The 22,562-nt window shown below is 45.4% G+C and overlaps 1 protein-coding gene across 1 annotated transcript in view; it reads right to left on the bottom strand.

Moving 5' to 3' along the window:
- Positions 1 to 10,865: 10,865 nt before the first annotated feature.
- Positions 10,866 to 22,562, bottom strand: part of galnt18b (UDP-N-acetyl-alpha-D-galactosamine:polypeptide N-acetylgalactosaminyltransferase 18b) — a 93,941-nt gene continuing 82,244 nt past the window's right edge. The window contains exons 9-11 of the mRNA XM_086175020.1: positions 19,020 to 19,115; positions 15,913 to 16,077; positions 10,866 to 11,494 (exon numbers count right to left, since the gene is read on the bottom strand). Of these exons, the coding sequence (XP_086031146.1) occupies positions 11,348 to 11,494; positions 15,913 to 16,077; positions 19,020 to 19,115 (408 nt within the window). The 3' untranslated portion in view covers positions 10,866 to 11,347. The remainder of the gene's footprint in view (positions 11,495 to 15,912; positions 16,078 to 19,019; positions 19,116 to 22,562) is intronic.

The raw sequence follows: 22,562 nt of genomic DNA on the forward strand, positions 1-22,562 counted from the left end.
CACATTTCACTAAAAGTATGGCTGCAGAACGTATTTTATCCCAGTAGATTTCAGTATGATTATATTTGAATTATTATTGGCGTTGTAAAATCCTAATGCATCTCTTGTATTGTTCAGGGACCGGGCAAAATGTGGAGGTGTCCGTATCCGGCCCCCGGGCCGTAGTTTGGGAACCACTGATCTATACTCGCTATCCTGCACTCTGGGTTGGGGTTGCCTAGCTGGGGAAGGGGCCAGAGTCTATCGCTGCTGTCATTGGACGAGAGGTGGGATTGATCGCAGGATGAATCACGCACGTATAGAGGCATCCAACCATTCATCCAGTCATTCATACATCATATATAGGGACATGCAACCACTCACTCTTTCATTAACACTTCATATAGACACATTTAACCATTCACCCTCCTGTCACATAGAGGCCTACTACCAATTTGCAATCAAAATTACACACAACCATTCAGCCTTTCATTCACAGGTTTAGGCAATTCAGGGTCTCCAATGAACCTCCAGCATGGTTTGGACTGTGGGAGGAAACCCACGCAGATATGGGGAGAACGTGGAGATTCCTACCAGAAAGGCCCCGCAAACCGCTGCTCCGCTGAAATTCATCGAAATTGTTTATCAGATGAATTACAGCCAAGGATTCACATAGTTACGCATTCAGTTAAATTGTAACTCCAAGTCGTATCATTTGTCCCCAGATGTACCGTCTGCGCACGTCTCGCCGGGAACTCATTTTCCGTGTCAGAATTTCAGAATGACAAGCAATCTGTTTTCGGACGCTCATCTTAATGAATCCAGAGGGGACGTCCGCGGATGGATTCTCTCCCGGAATATATTATGGATTATAGCTGATTGTTTTGTGCACACACTCGATAGGTTCAGAGCCAGGTGGCAGCAGCAATGAGCTTCTCTCCATCTCCGGCGCATTGGATTAGAGTGCCGCTCTCCATCTGTTTGACAGGCGCTTGTTGCAGGAAATTAATAATCTCGCATCCGGTTAAGAGCGTGTGATTGGAGGATTAAACGTGAATGACATGGAACTCCAGACCTCCAATCATTTCTGAGTTTCATGTCAAGTGAGCTATTAGTTAATTTGTGTCACTTCAGTACTTTCTTTGCCTGATGTATCACAACAAACCCCCAGCAGATATTATTTACAACTTCTTTATTATTACGGGTGATGTCCGGTTTCAAATATATTCAAAGAAGTAGAGAGGTAGAAGTAAAGTAGCCACTTTAGAATCACCTGGAGTTTCGCCGATTGACTCATCTGGTAATTGTTTCGGCTCCGGGAATCTCGGACGAGAGATTAAAAAAAAGGGGAGGGAGAGCCCGACAGATTAATTGACCGATTGTGCGAGACAGGTGCAGAGAAGCAGCTCCGTCTCAGAGGCGTTTGGGAACAGAAGTATCGGAGCGGCACGTCAGAGACGGGTGTCGTCACGTGTCTCGAGGAGTCACGCTAATCAAAAAAAAAAAAAAAAAAAAAAAAAAAAAGGACGAAAAAATAGAAAATACAATGACGGCTCAAATGTATGAAATCTGCATACGCTGCACGAGGCCCTCCGTTTCCCTTGACGGGCAAAATGAAATCTTCTGAGATCGACACGGGGGAGAAAGGAGCGCGCTTCGCTTTGGTTGCGGTCAGGGAAGTGTGCAGCATCGGCTCGTCAGCTCTCCGTGCCGAGAAGGACAAAACACAGGAAATGATCTCGTAAATAAATAAAACTCCCAACATGCCTCTCGCAGGCTCACGGCAAACCACACGCTTCATCCGTGTCGGGGACCATGTTTTTTTAACAATTCGTTCATAATGAACATTAGAGGGCGGCGCAGCGGAGCAGTGGTTAGCGCTTTCACCCTGCAGCAAGAAGGTACCTGGTTGGATTCCAACCAGGAGTTTCTATGTCCCCCCCTCTGGGATCGGAGGAAGACATGTGAACCAGAGGGTGAGGGTTTTTTTTTTGTCTTGCTGTATTTAAGAAAGGCCAGAGCCGCCTGTATTTTCTTGGAAGACTCAGATCTTCCAATGTCTGCAGAACCATACAGCCTCATTGGACTCATCTCTAGTGATGGGAGATTGACCATGACCACGCGGCCACAACAATTCGGAGCTAGATGCTCTGAAGACCGTGGGGATGGTGGTGGACTTCGGGTAGAACCCAGCCCCATCCTCCCCTATAATCCCGAGAGACTCCGCGGTGCCTGTCGGGGAGTCTCCCGCTGTCGCTTCCTGGGAACAATCATCTCCCAGGACCTCAAGTGGGGGCTGAACATCAGCTCTCTCACAAGCAAAGCACAGAAGACGTTTAGCCCGCCAAAGACGATGATGGCGAACTTCTACGCTTCCATCATCGAGTCCGTCCTCACCTCTTCCATCTGGAGATGAGGTCAGACCGCAGCGTATCATCTGCTCTGCGGAGAGGATGTTTGTCTGCAATCTACCTTCTCTACAGGACCCATCTGCCTCCAGGACCCGCAGGCTGATCCTGGACCATCCCTCTTACCCATGACTGGCAGAGGGTTGTGGTCCAAAACTACCCGCCACAAAAACGTTTCTTCCCATCGGTAGCCTCATCAATAAGGCCCCAGTCCCCCATTGAGACCGTCCCGACCCCTCTATCGCACGACTTTGCACAGCCTTGCAACCGCTAACACCACCAACAATCGCCCCGATTTCACCCATGTTACATGTTGTCTGTTTAGCAACGTTAGCCAAAGCAAATTCTTGTAGTTGTTAAATTACTTGGCGATTAGATCAATTCTGATTCAGATCTTCTATCACTCTGGGGTGTCGGCGTCCAGCGGGCTGGAGGCAGCTGGCGCTAACAGACTCAATAAACTCAGTCAGGAAGGCTGGTTCTGTGCAGGAGTAGAAGTGTTGTCCCTAGTAGAGATGTCAGAGAGGAGGATGCCGAATTAACTGCTCAGAATCATGGATGACACATCTCACCCATTGCAAACCACACTGGAGTCCTAGAGGAGCACCTTCAGCTGTAGTCCGAGACCACAGAGGAGGTCTAAGGAACGCCTTTTCGATTTTTCTACCATCATACGACATAACTCCTCCCCTTTCTGAAGGAAGGAAATCACTCAGTACCATGGGCTATATTAAATTCAATTCATTATCCTGTGCAATACATTCTCCATCATGTCATATAATGTCAGGTTTTCATACAATGGGCAATATTTTTTTTAAATTCACAGTCATATACAATATTACTCCTCGCTTTTCAATTTTGAAGCCATCTGGCACATCAATTTCCTACAGGGTTAATGAAGTTTGATCTTTTCTCTTATCTTATCTTATAGAATGTGAATGAATGGATGAATAAATGAAGCATTACTGACAGGCCGACTCACAGACCCTGTGATTTTACTTTGTCCGTCTCATTATAAATGCATTCCTCGCCACCCACATCCCCCGGATTGGTTTCCAGGCTCCAATAACACGCTGTTTTTTTTTTTCTCCATTATCCCTTGTTCAAATATATCAGTCACATAGTGCTGATTGAATAAAGGTGCATTCCGGGCCCTCGAGCTGTGTTTGGTTGTAGTTAAACACTTTTCAGATACCTGGTGACAAATCAGCTGGGGGACGGAGATGTAAGCTCGGTGATAAGTTAGCGAAACCAGCCGGCAGAAAGAGTCCGGATAGAAAAGTCGGCGCAGAGTTTTCATGGTTTAATCGTTTCATTGGCTGCCCGCTTGGAATCCCATCTGTTACTGGCAGGAGAATCGAAATGGAAAACTTGCGACGGACCTTCATCCTCTCACGCGTCAACAGCAGTTCAATATAAAGTTGCCCAGCTTTTATTGTGAATGGTAGGAGGAAAGAAATGTAAAAGGCTTTCATTCTGATAATCCAATTGACTGTTTTCAGTACAGAAAATTACCCATCTTTTTTTAAATAATAAAAAAAAAAAACCCAACAACACAAGATCATAAAAGTGTTTTGGAAAGGAAAGGTTATCCCTCATATCCAGAAAACACATTCACATTATTATAGCTAAGACATAAAAAAAAAAAAATGGAATAAAAAAATTCAGAAAAAAACAGTGTGCAAATGGGATGTAAATAAAATACAGACAGGATCGTAACACAGCCACATCCCATCGGTAGCAGGGTGTGTGTGTGTGTGTGCGAAGGAATAAGTTAGCTCAGATTCATCTTATTACCCCGACAACTCCCCTCATGAGGAGATCATAATGAATATAAGGTATTTTCCCAGAATACGCTTCGACTCTGCTGATCTGATGAGGCATTCAGCGGGAATACAGTGATGGTTACGGCAGACGCTCGGCCCTCCCCCTCATTTTTGTGTGTTTCAAATTGTCATGTGGATTTTCTGTGTTGTCAATCAGAACACGTGAAGTCAGTCAACTCCGGCTAGTCACCGCTCGCTGATTTCTTTCACACCTGTTCATGGCACGGCTGAAGGGGGAAGGACATCTGTGCACGTTGTCAAGGCTGAATCCTGTGAAAATGTCGAGTTTGCTGACGGGAAGCGTGGATTTTGTTTCCTTCTGTGGTTCGATCACGTCGGCGGCGGAATATCGTCTTTATGAGAACAATTCCATTGTTTGATTTGCGCAGCGGCCAACTTGCCATTTTTCCCTTTACATTACATTACATTACATTACATTACATTACATTGCATTTGGCAAACGCTTTTATCCAAAGCGACTTACAATAGAGGACATAGGGACTGCAAATACACTTGCAAATACAAGATGCACAGGAAATTTACAGAACAGTAAGCTTGGGTTAGTGAGGTTTGTTTTTTATATTTTATATTTTTATATTTTAATATATTTTTTTTTATTTTCTTTATAATTGTAACTGCGCTTTCTTTTTTGATAATAAATCGCTTTAATAAATATCAATTACACCTGGCTTTATGTTGCTTCACCGAGATCGTATTTTGAGTTTAATTTCATGTGATTTAATTACCCTTTCCCCTTCTTTCGCTCCCCCCTGATTGGTCACAACGTCTACTTGGCGTCTTTCTCTCATCACGTGCAAAGGCCGGCTCCTGTTCGCTCATCAAATAAACCCCTCTTTTCATTTTCTCCCAAAACAGTATTCAACATGCATACTTCGCCTTCATTCATCACATCTCTGATCTTATTTGAAGTAACTAAACCGGAGGTAATGCGAGCTGAATGATGTTTGGAGAAATCATCCTGCTTTGGAGATTTTGCGACCGGTAATGTGACTGACTGTCACTTTCCACATTGGTGGACGTTTTCTTTTGTTTCGCCCAACCAGAACAAACCGATCCCTCCTTCACGGTTCCAGATCTGGAAGAAATACATCTGTCAGATTATTCGGCCGCAGAGGTCGACGCGTTCGAGCGTCACGTTGAAAGGTTGAGAGGGCGGTTATGTCTTCTTCTGGCAACTATCCTGTCACATCTGTCCGCTGCCTCAGTTGGTGGCGTGAAGGTCTCCGCAATCAAAGGTTGGCGTTTCGCCGGTCGGCGCTTTGCAGCTGCGCCGCCATCGGTGTGTGAATGGATGAATACAAACCAGTGGAAAGTGCTTTGGAAATGGGAACGTGTGAAAATGGGAACATTTACAGTCACTCCTCGTTTAGCGCCGATGATCCGTTCCAACGTTTCGGCGAATTTGTCTTTAAGCGAATTATTCCCTTTATGTCGACTCAAATCATCATATATAAATAGTATACCGTGTAGCCTTACGGTAGGCTAGCTTACCGTACCTTAAAAGTTAACCTACCGTCAATGAAAAGTTACAAGTTAGCCTAGCCTAATGTTGACAATAGAGTTGGTGATATTGCTATAGATCTTTTATTATACTATTATTTTATTTCACACAGCTACATTTGGGCAAACTTACATTCTTGACTGCTGTACTCGGCGCATATATGTTGACGTCGCAACTTCGAGATATTTTCGTTCGGTGAATATTGGTGAAAGTCGTAAGGCCGAGTATGTCGTTTAGTGAGGAGCAACTGTATACCTATGTTTCTGTGCACAATCTGAAAATGCTTCTGTTTTAGCAACATAATTAAGACGGGTAAATGACTCAAGGAAGACTATTCATGATGCTATTTGTGCACGTGTAAAGAATTTTGAATGCAAAATGCGCACACACACCTGCTGAAATCCATGGTTTGAATGAGCTGCTCTCCATCCCTGCATGGATCTCTTTACCTCTGCATGTTTTCCCGCTGGCCCTGGAATACTGAGAGTTTCCCCCCAGCCTCACGTGGCTCTCCTGCGCGGGAGACAGAACAGAGGGAGCCTCCTCTCCGGATCCTGTTGAGGGGGAGGTGGTGGTGGTGGTGAGAGGTTCAGATATTTTCACTTCTGACAAGCTGCCTCCTTTCGCCATATGGTATTCAAAACTCTGCGGATTCCCTTGATCGATGCCGTGTCTCCTGCCAGGAATATTTCCCTCCACGTTTTATGTCTCCGTACCGTGGCAGAGAAGTATAAGACGGTACTCACAGGGTTACCGCATAGAAGGGTTACGAGGAATACTTTGAATAACCCTAAAGCACGGATTGGAGGGAGATTCAAAGGCATCATATATTTTAACCGCATCAGATCCTCATCTAATGTTGCTGGTTATTCTAACACTGGAACCCCAAACCCACAGACTGCAGAGGGATATGTTACATAAATACAATGGAAGATGTGAAAAATTCTTTGAGCTGAGAGATGATACTGTAGCGGTAGGAGTAAGTATTTTATGACCAATCTGAAATGTGAAAGAAGTACAATTTGATTTTAAAATGTGATGAATAGTCTTTTAATTACTTTCAGTCTTGCTCTTGAGGCTCCATCTTATCTCAGTCACCGGTCCAACTTCCTCTTTTCCACCCCGGATGAATAGGAACCATGATTATTTCTTTTTATATATATTATCCAGATAACAATACTCTTATCTATGTGGTTTTATCCAAAGCACTGATAGCATTACTATCTTCATTATCAAGCATTCGGTTCCACAATGGATTCAGGCAAAGAGGAACGAGGTGTCGGGAAGCGATATTGTCTCCGCCTAACATCAGCGGTAATTCCAATGACCAGGTTTTCCGGAACACCGGGGTAAAACACATTAGCATATTTCTGTCCCGTTGAAGTAAGTTTCCGGTACAAATGAAATATTTGCAATGCTTGTTGCAAAACAGCGATCTGTATAACTTATTTTGTTCGTTCATACAGTCATTATCTATCCCATCGGGATTTGGGTGGAGCCTCTCCCAGCCGTCATTGGGCAGGACAGACGACCATCCGCCCCCTTATTTACATGTAGAACAAATTATCCACTCATTCATCCACACATCATATAGAGACAAACAACTATTCACCCTTTCATTCGCATGTCTTGGAAATTAAGGATCTCCAATGAACCTCCTGCATGGTTTTGGACGGTGGGAGGAAACCTATGCAGACATGGAGAGAACAAGGAGACTCCACGCAGAAAGACTTCTTGTCGGGATTGAACCAGGGAGCGTCTGGCTGCGAGGCAGCGGGGTTTACCACAACCCCCACCCTGGTGCGTGGTATTTTGTTCTCAGACTCAAACAACTGTCACTTTTGAGACACGTGACGGCACAGCGGCTGCAGATACATTCATCGAAATCGGGCCGACGTGTCCTGAAAACGGATTTTACTTCGGCGTTACCGGAATCTAATTTGCGGCAGTTCCCTTTGGGCCGAACGCAGAGTCATTCTGTGGAGAAGAGATGATGTGTCAGAGTAAAATGGATATTAGATACGACGTGCACATATAGATTCTGATCTTGAAGCCGAATGTAATGTCATGCTGTAGGGTGGGGGGGGTTAATTGGGTCTAAAGGTAATTTAAAAGATGTAAATGATAGGATTGTGAACGTTATTGTGCCGCATTTCTCAGAATCCTAACTTTCGGCAGCCACAGACGCTCTTATTGCATATATTACGACGGCCCGTTTGATGAAAGTGGGTTTCCATGTATATTTAATACCGCGGTCTGCTGAGCTTTGCTTGGATGTGGATGTTAATGAGTACTGGCATTTCGAAAACAGGCCGCGCCACTCGCCGCCTCCCCCAGGTGCAACCGACATTTCGGAGCAGGAGAGACGTCCTGTTTTTCCGAATTCCGCATTTGTCGCAACAAACTGACGACACAGCTTCCGTGACTCTACTTCGGAGGCGACGCGCGACCGACGGCGGCGTCGGGCCCTCGCGCCGCCCGGTTAATAACCCGTCCAGCTAACTAGAGGGATGTACTAGCGTGTACTTAGTGCTTGTGGCATCTTTCTCCCTCCAACCAGTCGAAGAGGACGGCCGCTCATATTGAGCTGGGAATAATTTCTGCTCCGGTGAAAGTTAGTTGTTTCCTTGCCGCTGTTGTGCTCGCTCATGGGGGAACGCTCTGTAAATTAATTTTAGATACTTAAAGAGTGGCCTCCTGACCTTCTCTGCACGGAAAGTGACTTTGGACACTTGTTTTGCTGTGATGACAAGCATCTCTATTATTTCAGAAACCTTATGCAATAAAATAAAATTTTTAAGAAATCCCTTGTTGATCAGAAGTATTTTATCATTTTGGCATAAAAGTCTACTTGGAGTCACTGCAACGGATGGTAGATCTTCAGAATGGCCTGTGTGTGTATGTGTGTGTGTGCGTTTTATACCCATTCAACATTTTGCACTAAATAATACAAATTTAGCTTTTTCACTCCTGTAGATGGGAACTCTCTGTGCTGTCCGGTGTTTTCCTTTTCCCAGACTGTCACCGCCGCACTCTTATCCCTCCTGGACGGAGTCTCGCAGCCGCTCGGAAATGGCATGAAATATGAAACGGGGACCCGACGAGATGGAACGAGACGTGATACCGACATACCGGGGAGCGGCCGTGGCTCAGTTGGGAGAGCGGGAGGGTCGGCCACTCGATCCCTGCTGCTCCCATTGGTTGACGCCTTGCATGGCAGTGAATGTAATCCGGTGTAAAGCGCTACAAGTGGAGACCATTTACGGTCATTGATGCTATATGACGTGAAAGAGCAGGTTCAACTGTGAACATTTTCACCGAAAATGTACTCGTGATTTAAAAAAGGGATGGACTATGACCTCTATTACGGCGTGATCCTGGACCTGGTTGTCATATGGGATGCCTTTGAGTAGCACGGGATGATTTGGCCTTCAAATAACGTTCATGGCTACTGAGCGCTCGGGATTTAGAATGGGGCTCTTATTGCTTTGAAATACCGAGATAATTTACAGAACAGAGAAATCGACCAACATTCAGATCTTAATGATTTTATAAAAGCGTTTAGTAAATTCTCAAAAACTGAGAAGGTTTGCGGTTTTGTCGGTTATTAGTCTTGAGGTCGACGTCAATGGGTGAGGGTTGGAAAATAATGGCCGGTTTTTCAGATCTCCTGAAAGGCCCTGCTGCTGTCTGAGCGTTTCAGTCCAGCCTTGATCCCTGAGTCTCTGCTGCCCGGATGGCGGGCAACGCACGCCGACCGGACGAAAGGGTGTTCTTTTCCGCCTTTTAAATATCATTTTCAATAAATAATTCACAAGAGTAAGTGAAGGCAAACGTCTGCACAGCTTAGGGTCAACTGCAAATAGAGAGACATCAAAACGAACGCCCGCTTTTTTCCCCGCAAATGCAGTTTAGCCGCATTAGCATGTCTGGTGCGTCTTTAGCCGTCAGCATCACTGAGCCGTGAATGTGTTTCTACTGTACCTGCGTATTATTGCACCATTAACTCTCCCCACTTCAATTGACAAGACCCCACATCTTACCATTGTTGCCGGAGGGAGACCTAAAAGGTGTTCCACATGCACGTCAAGTGTGCACGTTTGGGAACCTCTGAGATGCCTTGTCAGAGGAATTACATTGGATTTATTTTAATTGAATTTTTTCAATCGATGTGCACGTCTAAAGGTCATATGTATGATTTTTGATTTGTTGAGCTTTGTTTGCTTCTGGGCGGCGCAGCAAAAACACCGTGGTCGGCGTGGGTTTCCGCCGGACTCTCCGGTTTCCACGCACATTCCCAAAAAATGTAGGAGGTTCATTGGAGACCATAAATTGCTCTGATGTGTGAACGAGAGTGAACGGTTGTATGACAATGTAATGTATGTCACGTATGTCTGACATGAATGAAAACCAAACGGTTGTATTTCTCTATATGAGACCCCGTGATCGAATGGCGACCCGTCCTGGATGAACCTCGCCTTTTGGCCGACGACAGCTGAGATAGGCTCCAGCAAATCATGACTCTGAATGCAGGAGAAGCAGCAGAGAATGTATTATGGGATGTATAAAGTGCATCAACCCCGGTCCGACAGCAACTACATTCTTTCGGCATTTTTTCCCCACCGTGCGATGTTATCACCGGGTATTTGTAGAGCCTCAGCTATTCCAATCTATCGATTTTCCTTCTCCTTGATATGTTGGAGAGTTGAGATTGTCCAAGCCGGGCTGTTCTGCCCACAACTCCGCCATCCGCTCCTCTCTCTGGACTGATCCTTCGCCGTTCCCGTTTGTCCATACCGCCAACAAATACAGTCTGCTGCAAATACCGCTCAGGTTAGTGTTTGTCCGTCGGGTTTCGTTTTCCCGCTTTTGTAAGAGCGCGTCTATTGGTTGTTGATTGTGTTGCGTCACCGTAAAGACTGAAAGGCAAGACGAACATGTTGGATAAACCAACTTATACTCGATGACCGAAATGATGGGATTGCGCCGCGACTCCGGGAAAACTCCTAAAACTTCCTTCACACTTTCGGTTTTTACTCTGCGACTGTGAAAATGTGTTGCGTACCACCCTCACCGGGCCGGTTGTGATCGAGTGCAGCGGGCAGTCATAAATAAAGACACATACTAATATTGAACATCATTTCTTTTACTTTTATATATTACAAATATCCGCCATATTTACATTTAGAAAAAAAAAATCTACAATTCTTAGATTGACTGTACTCTGACATTTCCCCACACATGTACAGCTTCATATACATGATAAACCTAAAAACCTGAGACGGTAAAATAAAATAATTACAGCAAGGACAGATTGGGAAATATTGCTACACAGTAGCAGCTGTGAGAGAGCGCCAAAACACGTTGGACTCTTTAGATCTTTTAAGTCAAAGGAAATCTGGACTATATTTTACAACAAAATATACTAAATATATACTACCTTGTCAAATCTGGCAATGCAAAATACCCGCCGTCTATGGCTGATCCTGTAGGCAAAATGAAACGTTTCGCATTTACAACGGCACGCACGCGTGTGCATACGCAAAAAAAAAAAAAGAAAAAGCGGTCGGTTTTGCCGTCGTTCCCCCCCGGGGTTCAAATCGGCAGCTCTATCATAAGGAACTGCTAAAAAGCACATTTGTGATGAACCATTTCTGCCCGGTGCATCTCTGCAGAGCCAGTTGGTAGCCGAATTCGTTGTCGCTGCTCGCCACCAGCTCCAGGCATCGCTTTGATTTTCTGTTCTGAATGGATCCTCCCTGAAAAGATAAAAGTGGTGCAGTTAAAGCGAGAACACGGGAAAAAAAAAAAAGAAACACGTCTGGACGGGGCATCTCGTGCTCTGGGGATGATTCACCCTTTCGCCCCCTGTCGTCGGGTGCCCAAGAAAGTGATGCGTTAACTGGCAAACGCATTTGTTTTTTTCTCCCAGAACACATTGGATGGTGGATGGATGGATCGAGAGGAAATAAATAAAAGACACAGTCTGCAGACAAGAAAATCTTATGTGGACAGCCTACATTCAGCCATTGTAAGCAAGTTGTGAAAAGTCAATTAGCTAAGCGACGTGAAACATTTTAATGAGCCTGTGAAATGTGCCGCCTGGAGGAACAGCCGATCCGCTTTCGGAAATGGAAACGGGGTCCGGGGTTGTGCAAGCGGGTCGGAACGAGACGGACGAAAGGAAAGGTGTCGAGGATGGAGGCGAGGGCGGACGTGTTCTCTTCGGTGTTTGAAGACACGGAGAAAAGAGAGGGCAGAGCTGGAGGCAGCAGAGGAGAGGAGATGGAGAGGAATGAGTCCATCAGATCTATGTCGGATGTTCTGGAGATACAGTAAAGTTAGACTGAGATGGTTCGGACATGGACAGAGGACAGAGAGCGAAGATCTGGGTAGAAGGATCCTGAGGTTGGAAGTGGCAGGCAGGAAGGAAGGGAAAGAGGACGGAAAGTAAGTTGTCGTGACAGAAGAGGACTAGGAGGAGTGAGTTACAGTAGATGGAGGCAAGCGATTGGCTGTGGGTTAGATGGACCAGCTTACTGAAGTTTGCAAACTTAAATAAGAAACTGCCACGCGTCCCTAGGAAGCGTGACTTTCTCATCAGTAGTGGGGAAGGTGTTCCCATTCCAATCACAAAGTTGACACACAAATTGCTTTTTCCTTTTCCCACCACTCTAAGACAGGACATTTATGAGCTGACTGCTCCGCCCTGGAGCGGCTGCATCATAAGCTGAATGGAAGGAGGCACGCTGTCATCCCGGACCTCGGACACGCATTTCGAACCTTACCTATTTTCCATAAATATAAGAATAAAACCAACTTTCAACGGACGCACACATAACCTCATGTCTTCTCCTGACAGATTCCCAAGGGGCGCGGCTTGATCTACTGCTTTTATGAATATCAAAGCTGTTAATGTATCAATTTAGCTATTAGCATGAAGCTAAACAACCGACATCTCTATAACATTCTTCCTTTTTGTCGAGGCAGAAGGCCGCTCACGTCGAGCTGGGATCCGGTGCAGGTTTCTGCCCGGTAAAAGACAGCGTTTGGGTGAATGTTGGATCATCTTAAGCGGAGCTTAAGAAACCCGCTCTATATAAAGTGTCACCAGACAACTGGGTTGTGATTAAGCGCCATAGAAATAAATTTTGATTGGACATAATTTGCTTCCATGCGACGGGAGACCGACCTCGAGATTCGTGCCCTGACAGGGCTTAGCCGCTTTGCTTTCAAGACTTCTAGAGGCTTCGCTGTTGAATTCTCCTTATTTCCAGGGAAATATGAGCAGGGTACATTATTCTGGCAGCCCTTATTTGCAGATGAGAAGCTTATCAACGCGTTTCTACGATACGTGCGGCGTGCCAAGACAGTCAACCATCTTTGACTTCATCTCGTGTTCCTGATTAAACACTTTGTTTATCCACGTATTACTCGCAGGGACAGCGGGCGTCCTGCTCCTGCACATTTTGGACGTCTGTTTAACCAGGCGCCGTGAACAACTTTAATTAAATGCTGATTGAGTACAAACAAATAAAAAAATGAAACAAATATAAAATCTACACAGTCACGTTTCAAGGCGACTCCATTGATTTCTCGAGACAAACCGGCGAAGCACGGGCCAGGGAGCGCACGGGAAACAAACTAACGTGAGTCATCCCAACACAAACAAATCAGACAAGAAAGCTGCAACAAAGCAATACTTTATAATTTATAGATACATATATATTTGACATTTATAGTTATTTATTTATTTTTATTCTTTCGCATTATGCGGCCTTTGCATATCGTCAAGGTGTCGTATCCTGCCTGCGTGAGAATGTTGGGAATAAACGTTGTGTAATAAAGGCTTTACAACCAAAGTCAAGGAAACAGTTGTAAAATCTAAACAGATTTTATCACAAAAATTGCAACGCAGTAAAGACAGGATATAACTTTAAAACTCGCTTCCCAGGTGGGATGGAGCGAGGTGTTATTGCTGTAGAGTCACCTCAAGGTATGACGCTATTAGACAACCCTGACGGGAAGTGAAAATAGCATACCGTGCGGTAGGAGAAATATACATATAAATGTAATGTATAGTAAATGTAGTACGAAGCGTTCAAGTGCAAGTTCCCAAGTAATTTGTTGAGGCGAAGCTGCCTTGCTGAAAGCGTCCTGCTGAGACAGTGCTGCGGGGAAAAAGCTAAAGTTGACTCCTGAACCTTTTCAGTAAAGCCCTCTAAATTGCCTACTTGAGATAGAGACCTGTTGTTGTTGTTGTTGTTGTTGTTGTTGTCGGGCGATCTCGGCTCAGCCCCTGTAACGCAGCCGCCAGCTGTTTATTGGCCCACAGGCCTTATCTAATCTCGAACTCCTGCAAGGACTCGACTGGCTGGAACGACAGCGGAGCCGCATTAAACGGACGCTTCAGACTCTGAACGTTGACCTTGCGGCCGGAGCTCACGCCGTCTTCCAGAATGAGTAGAATTCTGTCATTGGATGTTTTTTTTAGCTCTCCCTTAACTCTCAGCAAATTTCAGGTGTTTGTTGCATCTGTCGCTTTTTTAATCAGAGGTCACATCCTTTCAGCTGCTATTAGCCGCTAATCTCCTCATGTAATAACGCATTTCATTAAACCCCTAATTAACATCTTATTAAATTACTTGACGCTTGATGGAAGCCGTCAGTAGTCCGAGGGAGTGTGGCGTTCTTTAAAATTAACGACAAGCCGGCGAGGGCAAGTTTTGAGGAGGAATGGGTGACTTTTCAATCCCGATAAAAGGATTTAGTTCGCGGGCCCTGTGGCGGCGCTGCCGCGACGCCAATCCATCCAGGCCGATCCATTCCGCCGTGAGTCCGACACTTTCCCCGCGCGCAGTCAAAATGCCATCAATAATGGATGCTACATTTCAGGGACGTTACACGCTGCGGCCTCGCAGATATGCCCCCGCTCTGCCTGCTGAATAATACAAAGTTAACCAAAATAGACATTTAAAGTTCAGAGCCAGAACATTTGACATATCAAGCATATTTTTCACGCCCGGCGCCTGTCGTGCTCTAAAAAGCACATCCGCGGCGGGGGTTACCTGCGAAACAACGACGGGCGGGATATAATGTGGAGTATTCTGGAATATTCAGATGAAAATAAGAGGACTTGATTAAAATAGAACTAATTCACTTAATGTCAAGGCACCTTGCGTGAGAATAAAATTTGCAGACGCGGAGCTGATAATGATGAAGGTCGTCATCTCGCTGATGAGCGGGGTTGAATGTGTTCGGCAGTGTGGTGCGTTTCAGCTGAATTCGCTTTATTTAACCTTTACTGAGTCTTGGAAGTGAGATGGTCTCGAATTCTGACTGGGGGTGAACGGTTAGAGGTCTCTATATGAAATGCGAATAAGACGGTCGATGAGAGGGTGATCTGTTGTTTGTTGTGTGACCGGTTGATCGTCTAGATCGGGGTTCCCTAACCCTGATCCGATCCATGGATCGTTTGGAAAGAAAAAGGTACAAATTAACCTTTTTTTTCGTTAGACCTTCCAGATCTCATTTTGAAAAATGACTTTCCGGCCTTCGCTTCACTGCCGCGCTTCACTCTGGAGAGCTTTTTTCAGGAGGAAACGACCTCTAACCGGTCCGTGGAATGCATTTTTATGCATAAATGGTCCCCGGTACAAAAGACCGCTGGTCTAGATGACGTAAATGAGAGGGAGAATGATAGGGTGAATGGTCGTTTGAATGGTTGAGGGTGTATTTCTCTATAAGATGCGTGAATGATTTTTTTTTTTGTCTCTCTGATGTGCGATTGGTTGTATGTATCGATGTGACACGTGACTGAGAGGGTTAGTGAGAGAGGGAATGAACAGATGATGATGAAGACAGGGAAGGTTGTTTGTCTCTCTTTGTCCTCGTACGACGTTTAACCCTCATATTATGTTAAGGGTCAATTTGACCCATTGGGTCAATGGGTGAAATGGGTCAAATTGACCCTTAACATAATATGAGGGTTAAATGAGAGAGTGAATGGTTGTACGACTCTACACGCGGCCCTGCGATCAACCGGATCGGGTGACCCTTCCAAATGAATGAACGTACAAACGAACCGCGTGGAATCATAAGAACGTCGTAAGCCCGAGGAAGTGTTACCTCCACCTGGATCAAGTTCCATGTCGGACGGTTTGCTTCACCTCCTCACCTGAGTGAAGAGCCAATGGAGCTTCATGCGCTTGGCTGCGGCGTAACTGCACTCAACCAGACGTGGTCTGCCGTTCACATCCACCAGGCACTTGTTGTCGTCGTCGTCAACGGTGGGACTGAGGAGGCCAACGTGGAACTGCTGAGTGTTGGTGTAGTAGACATTCTGCGAGGGCAGGACGAGAGGCATGAGCAGTCTGAGGGGCGGAAATGGAGATAACGGCTGCGTAAAACCGTATGTATAATAGAAGTACGCTCCAAATGGAGACCGCTTTCAATATTTGGCGGCGGCGCCGAAAATATTAAAAGTGTCTCGCAACGAAAAAGGGGCCGGGAAGTTTTTCTTTCAATGACGAGAGAGCAAACAGAGAGCGAGCGCTTGGTCGACCGCTCGGTAAGCTTTACTGTGGAACTTTGGTACAGAGCGATTAAACACAATTATTTGCACTATATTTGAAGTTGAAATGAACCGGGACGATGCCGGCATTTGTATCTACGATACAAACACACGACCGCATGGGGACGCAGAAAAGGCTTAGGTATTTTGCGTATGATGTTCTCATTTCTTTCCCTACTTGGCTGTCAAAGCCCCGAAACTACTTTGAAAACCAGACAAAAGAAAGACCGAATGGTTGTTCTGCAGCTCCTTTTGCTCTCACTCCCATCTTATTTGTCCAATAATACCAAAAATGGCCTTCTGCTGCTTTTTTTTTCTCCCTCTCTCCACTCTTTGTGCTGCCTGTAGTCGAGGCGTTGCAAACTGCGAGCCTGTACGTGCCCGTAGCCTCTATTATTACCGCGACGCCTCTGCTGACACGTGGCTTTTGTGGAGTCGGGCACATTTCGAATCGCAAGCTTTCGTCGGACCGGCCTTTTACGGCGCGTCTTGCTGCACGGCGCACATTTACATTTTGATGCGTTACGCCAAACTTTTCCCCCAGAAATCACCTCTTTATTATTACAGTCCTGTCTATGGACAGGTTCCACTTGATTATGAAAACACTACAGCAGAGCCGACTGGATTTGTTTTGCAGAGGATATCCCTAATCCCATTAGAAATGTGGTGCCGCTCCAACACTTTGGTGGATTTCTGTGAGATTTAGAACATATCAAAAGATAATCATTGAGTTTCAAAGTAAAAAGCGTGTCTCGGATGCCGAGGAGGAATCGAACGAACGCAGATAAAAACGTGACTTCGAAAAAAAAGAACTATGAGAATTCTGTTTTAATGCATGCGACGGTGCAAATATCAATAGAGGAGAGTGTGAAGCGCATCCATTAGATTAATTCAAAGTGAGAAGGATAATATGAGCTCAGGCTTCACCCCCGAAGACAAGTTTACAACTGTCACACGAAGGTTAAACGATTCCTGAAAACAAATGCTCAGACGTAATGGGATGAGGGGATCGATGGGAGTGAGACGAGGACGTAGAAAGTAAATGACAATCAGGCTGTGCTAACATTTGAGGATGTCGAAGCACCCCGGTGGAAACATGCTCTACAATGTTACGCTTTTCGGTAACATCCTGCAATGACCACGTACGTGATCGTGAGCGGGCGTGGAGAATCGAAATCTTCGTGTTACTGAATGCATCGTATTATTTGAAGAATTTTTGCAGAGCCCGCATACAATATCTTGACTGAAAGGTTGTTATGCAACAATAATGCAGTGGTGTGTTTGTGTGTGTGTGTGTGCTCCTAGAGCTGGGTAATTGTAGGACTAGTTAACTCCATAGTTAATTCCATTTAGGACATATAACATTTATTTAACCCTCTTATTATGTTAAGGGTCAATTTGACCCATTTCGTGTATTTGCAAGTGTATTTGCAGTCCCTATGTCCTCTATTGTAAGTCGCTTTGGATAAAAGCGTCTGCCAAATGCAATGCAATGTAATGTAATGTAATGTCATGTAATTTCACCCATTGACCCAATGGGTCAAATTGAACCTTAACATAATAAGAGGGTTAAAACCCTCGAAGAAGAAGAGATGAGACACTGTATCACGTTATTTTGTCGAGCTGTCAAAACGAATGAGTTCAGTTGGGTAATTTAAATTAATGAATTCATTATCTATATCGTTTATCCTGCATTTTGGGCTGAATCCTGAGCCTATCCTGGTGGTCATTAGGCCAGTTGATCACTTTGGAGTGGAAGCGCTAACCAATCCATCACTGCGCCACCTATATCAATAAATTTCAGTATTTAATTTTTCATTGTCATGATTCATTTAAATTGAAATTTTAACACATGCATCGTGAACGATATCTCAAAATTGCACAATGCTGTTCACCGGCGTGGATTGGCACTCCGACAGGACAGACCGAACACAAACAGCCCGACTCTAAAAAACACGGCTCCTCGACGCGAAGTTTGAGTCCAAAAAGAACCCTAAGACAGGATGACAAAGGACGTCGTCACACTTAGCAGGAAGGGGTTTTTCTTTCAACGAAGCACTTCCTGCTTAGAGGATCACATCCACATGACGCCGACGTTAGTCTGGGATTCCTCTGTGAGCAATTCGGCGACCGGGACGCCCCGCCTGGACAAACCCTCGGGGAGCGTCGGGACCTCGGCTAATGTAAACAAATCAATCCTTCCTTCTGTCTCAGCAGCCGGATGAGAAGAGGGCAAGTTCATAAGGATTATAGAAAAAGAAAGAAATATGTGTTGGGGTAAATATGGTGCGGTTGCTGTGGTTTATTTTAATTTTGCAATCTGGACACCATGTCTATCCTTTATTTAAAAACGGAAACACACGCCGAGACACGTGGATACATAAATATCGTCTTCTATCATGAGTCTATTTCCCCACACGGAATTAAACATGATTATTAAAAAGTGGGTTTTTATCCTGATATAGCTAAATTAACCCGCTGAGACCATTTGGTTAATCATATTTCAAAATTTCAACAGCCGTATTGTTCTGTTTTGTGAAATTGAGCGGGTTAGAAAGCGCTGGAAGGTGGTATTTTACCACCCCTGGAAGGGGATCCATCAAATCTGGCAGTTTGATGCAGGGAACATCAAACCCGACAGGATGTACCAGGACGTAACAAGATGATTACAAACAATGATGAAGGAACAGAGAGCCGAGACGCTCCGTTACCTGAGGCGTCAACCCATGGCAGAGATACAGGATGGGGACGTTGTCGCTGTCCGGCCCCTGGTCCAGACACAGATCATTCTTCAGAGAGTTTTTTAGCTGACGGACAGAGAGGGCACAGATTCACAATTGCTGAGCGAAGACGTGAAAGGGTGAAAAGTAAATAATGAGACGGCGACTACGAGCGGGAGGGGCGGGCATCGATTCGACAGGTAAAAAGAAAGTGAATCGGAAATTGCTAAGATGAACTTTGTCATCCTCCCACTCTAAGCCCCGAGCAAAATGATGCTAAGCATTCACAGAGAGCACATGGCGCTCCGCCAATCACCCGCCTCGGTTCTGATGTACGTCACGTGGATTTTAACAGATCTAGAATGGTGTTTATTCCCCTTGTCGTGTCTTTTTGGAGCATCCCTAACACGGCGACACAATGACTGGGTGAACGGAATGAGCCAAATCCATCCATACATCCACGGCCGAACATAGGTATCACATGACCGACGCGCTTCCTGTTTTGTTTTCCCCGTCATCAACACTGCTGGTCGCTAAGCAAGTTTGACAAATATTAGTATTTTTGGATAATGTAATGTGAAAAACCCAAAATAATGTGGAGGGTTTCACACAGAATGTTTGATAAGAGTATGAGCTTCAGACCGAATTATTCAGAGCGTAGCCTTGGGTTATAACAATGTTGCAGAGTTGTTGGCCCTCAATAGACCGAGGAACGAAGGTTCAGCATTGATGCCACGCTTCCAGCGGTGGTGGCGCCGATTCCTGAGCTGCTGGGAGTTTAGCCGTGGGTGATCTTGGCTCGACTAGGTTGTTAGAAGCCGCGCTGGGGGTTATCGAAAGGCAACAGACTGTTGACTGCAGAAAGATATACTTTTTTTGCTGCGCATCTAGAACGTGCTGCTGAATGAAAATCTCCTTCTTGACTGAAAAGCTATGAGAAAAATTTGGAGCCGATGCCGATGCCGGGGAAAACGCACCATCTTAACGACACGCCTACAGCCATCCATTCATCTCAACCATTTAACGGGCATTTGCAATTGACATTATCTTTGCCACATGGCTGCTGTGACCATCGGTACCAAATAAACCCAAAAAAAATTCAGACTCACTTTAGCGAAGGAGCAGTTACTCTCTGAACTCTCTGCATGTCTTATCCGGGACTACATCAACGCTAAGTTCGAAAGTTCCTTTTCAATTCAGAGCATCACCTTCTGGCTGAAGTACTATTTGGTCCCCGCAGATACATCTAGTGCTCGTGTGACTGCATTGTAATTCCTTGTACGCTAGATTCTCGCTCCGCGGGGGGGATCCTATAAGAACCACCTCAACTCAAATGACTTTTACATAGTAGGAGACTGTCCACAGGGGTTTGTGTTGCTTAACGCGTCCAATAAAACCTTATAGACAAAAAATTGTTACCATAGTGACTTAAGAATAGGCTTAAAGCCTTTCTCTTTGAGAATGCTTATAAGTAGGGCTATGCGAACCCTTAGTTATGCTGCTTGAAGTAGTCTGCTGAGGGACATCCCATGATACGACTCTCTCCTTCCTCCCACTCTTTCTATCTCGTTCGCTCTTAAGTCATCCTCACCGGTGTGTGAACCGGCGACCTCATATGTTCTCCCGAGTCCCCGGGCTCTCATTTCACAGGTGCCCGAGGGCCGTGGCTTGATCTACCGCAGCAGTCCTGCCAGCCGTACACGATTGCTATTTATTTTATGAATATCGGAGCTATTGATGTATCATTTCGGCTGTTATCGCGTGGCCGTCGGCGCTGCTGTTACTATTATCGAGAGATCATTTGAACCCGTCCCTCCCGATCCTCGCAGCTCCTCTGTCTCTATCGCACTCTTGTTTTCAAGCTTTATGTCTTTCTTTCTCTCTTCCGACCCCAAAATGGTCAAGACCGAGCTGAGATCCAGTTTCATTGACACGGTTGCCAAGTGCTCCCGGGGGAATGTGGGGTTTCTGTCAATCATCTAAAAAAAATGTGGGTCCAGACCTGCTCTGCATGGAAAGAGTCATTAGACAGCTGGGTTATGATTTGGTGCCATAGAAATAAAATATGACTTGATTTGATTACTGTAATATCCAAAGCACTTACCCATACCTGTAATAAACAAAGTAGGAAACGGGGCTTTTCTAGCATTAATCAAATAAACGCTATGGGTAACCATAGTGATGGTGATACATTCTTGTGCGCAAAAACTGTAAACGCCGCTGCATGATGATTAGTTATCACATTTCAAAAAATATTCACTGAGCTCTGGGTCCCATTCAGATCCAAATAGATAATAACTGGCAAATGCCAAAATGGTGAAGGATCAAGCAAAGACCTCAAGGTTGATGAAAAATGCTCGAGTAGAGGACTCAGAGGACTTTGCTCTTCTTCTCGGGGCTGCTCGCGCAAAAAGACATAATCCCGTTCTGGCAGCCCTGGTTTGGGAGTTTGTGCGGTGTCCAAAAAACGATATGCGCCAAAAATTTGAAGCGGGCGAGGCTAATACAGAAAAGAGGAAGGGTCGTGCCCACCTGGTTGCAGCGACTCCACACTCACATTAAATTCACATTAAACCAACATGACTGTCTAACTCTCTTGTCGTTGCTTCTGTCGGATTCCCAAAACAGGTTCGCATTAATGACGTGTGAAGTATGAAATGCTGTGGCCAGAATAAGGTTCGCTCTTGTTCTTGCAGTCTCCAAAAAAAAAACACTTTGAGACGGTTGTGACTTCAGGTGATAGAGCGGAGCGTCCCTCCTATCGGTAGGTTTACGATTCAGTTGAATTGCAGAATTGTCAAAGTATCCTCCGGCAAGATACTGACACTTGAGAGTGCAAACGGTCGTCCAATTATCCAACAATAATCCACAGATTGTGTTTTTCTATTGGATATGTTTGGCATTTTCACAAACACGTGACGCGTTGAATACAGCGTGACGCTTTTACCGCGGATCGCAGGGGTGCTTCACGTTTCATGGCCAGATTGAGATGCGATTCCTAATGATGTGTGCAAAATAAAATCAGCCGCGGCCAGAAATGAGCAACGAAGCCGCCTCTGCCACCTGCTCGCTGCGACTCAGAGCCACAACATTTCGGGAAGCAGGTAGAAATTGTGGAGAGGGTTGCAAAAATTCAATAATCTGGGCCAAATAAATAAGCGTGTAGGGTGAATGAAGGGGATGCGCTCCTGAAATTTTTTTTCGTGATGTACATGACTCAGACCTGAGTGGTGATTCACCGGCGTCATGACAAGGGTCTGGCTGACTCTGAGACTCGAGCCTCGCCGACGGGGAGCCGGAGGAATGGCGGGGGTTTTATTTGAGTGAGGAGTGAATTACATAAAGATGTGAGATCACAAGAACGCGGCTAGGGATGATTCACCTCCCCCTCCGCCCCCGCCACCCCTCCATTGGAGATGTCTTCTTCTATCTGTTAATCAGCAAATCCCCAGGCAGCATATGGTCCGGCGGCGCCGCAGCTCAAATCAACGCGTTTCTGGAGTCAGGCTACACTCGGCGACACCTGCGGAGACG

This window comes from Fistularia commersonii, chromosome 27 (genome assembly GCF_037954325.1).
Source record: "Fistularia commersonii isolate RoL2024-O1a breed Wild chromosome 27, RoL_Fcom_v1.0, whole genome shotgun sequence".
In the NCBI taxonomy this organism is placed as follows: Eukaryota; Metazoa; Chordata; class Actinopteri; order Syngnathiformes; family Fistulariidae; genus Fistularia; species Fistularia commersonii.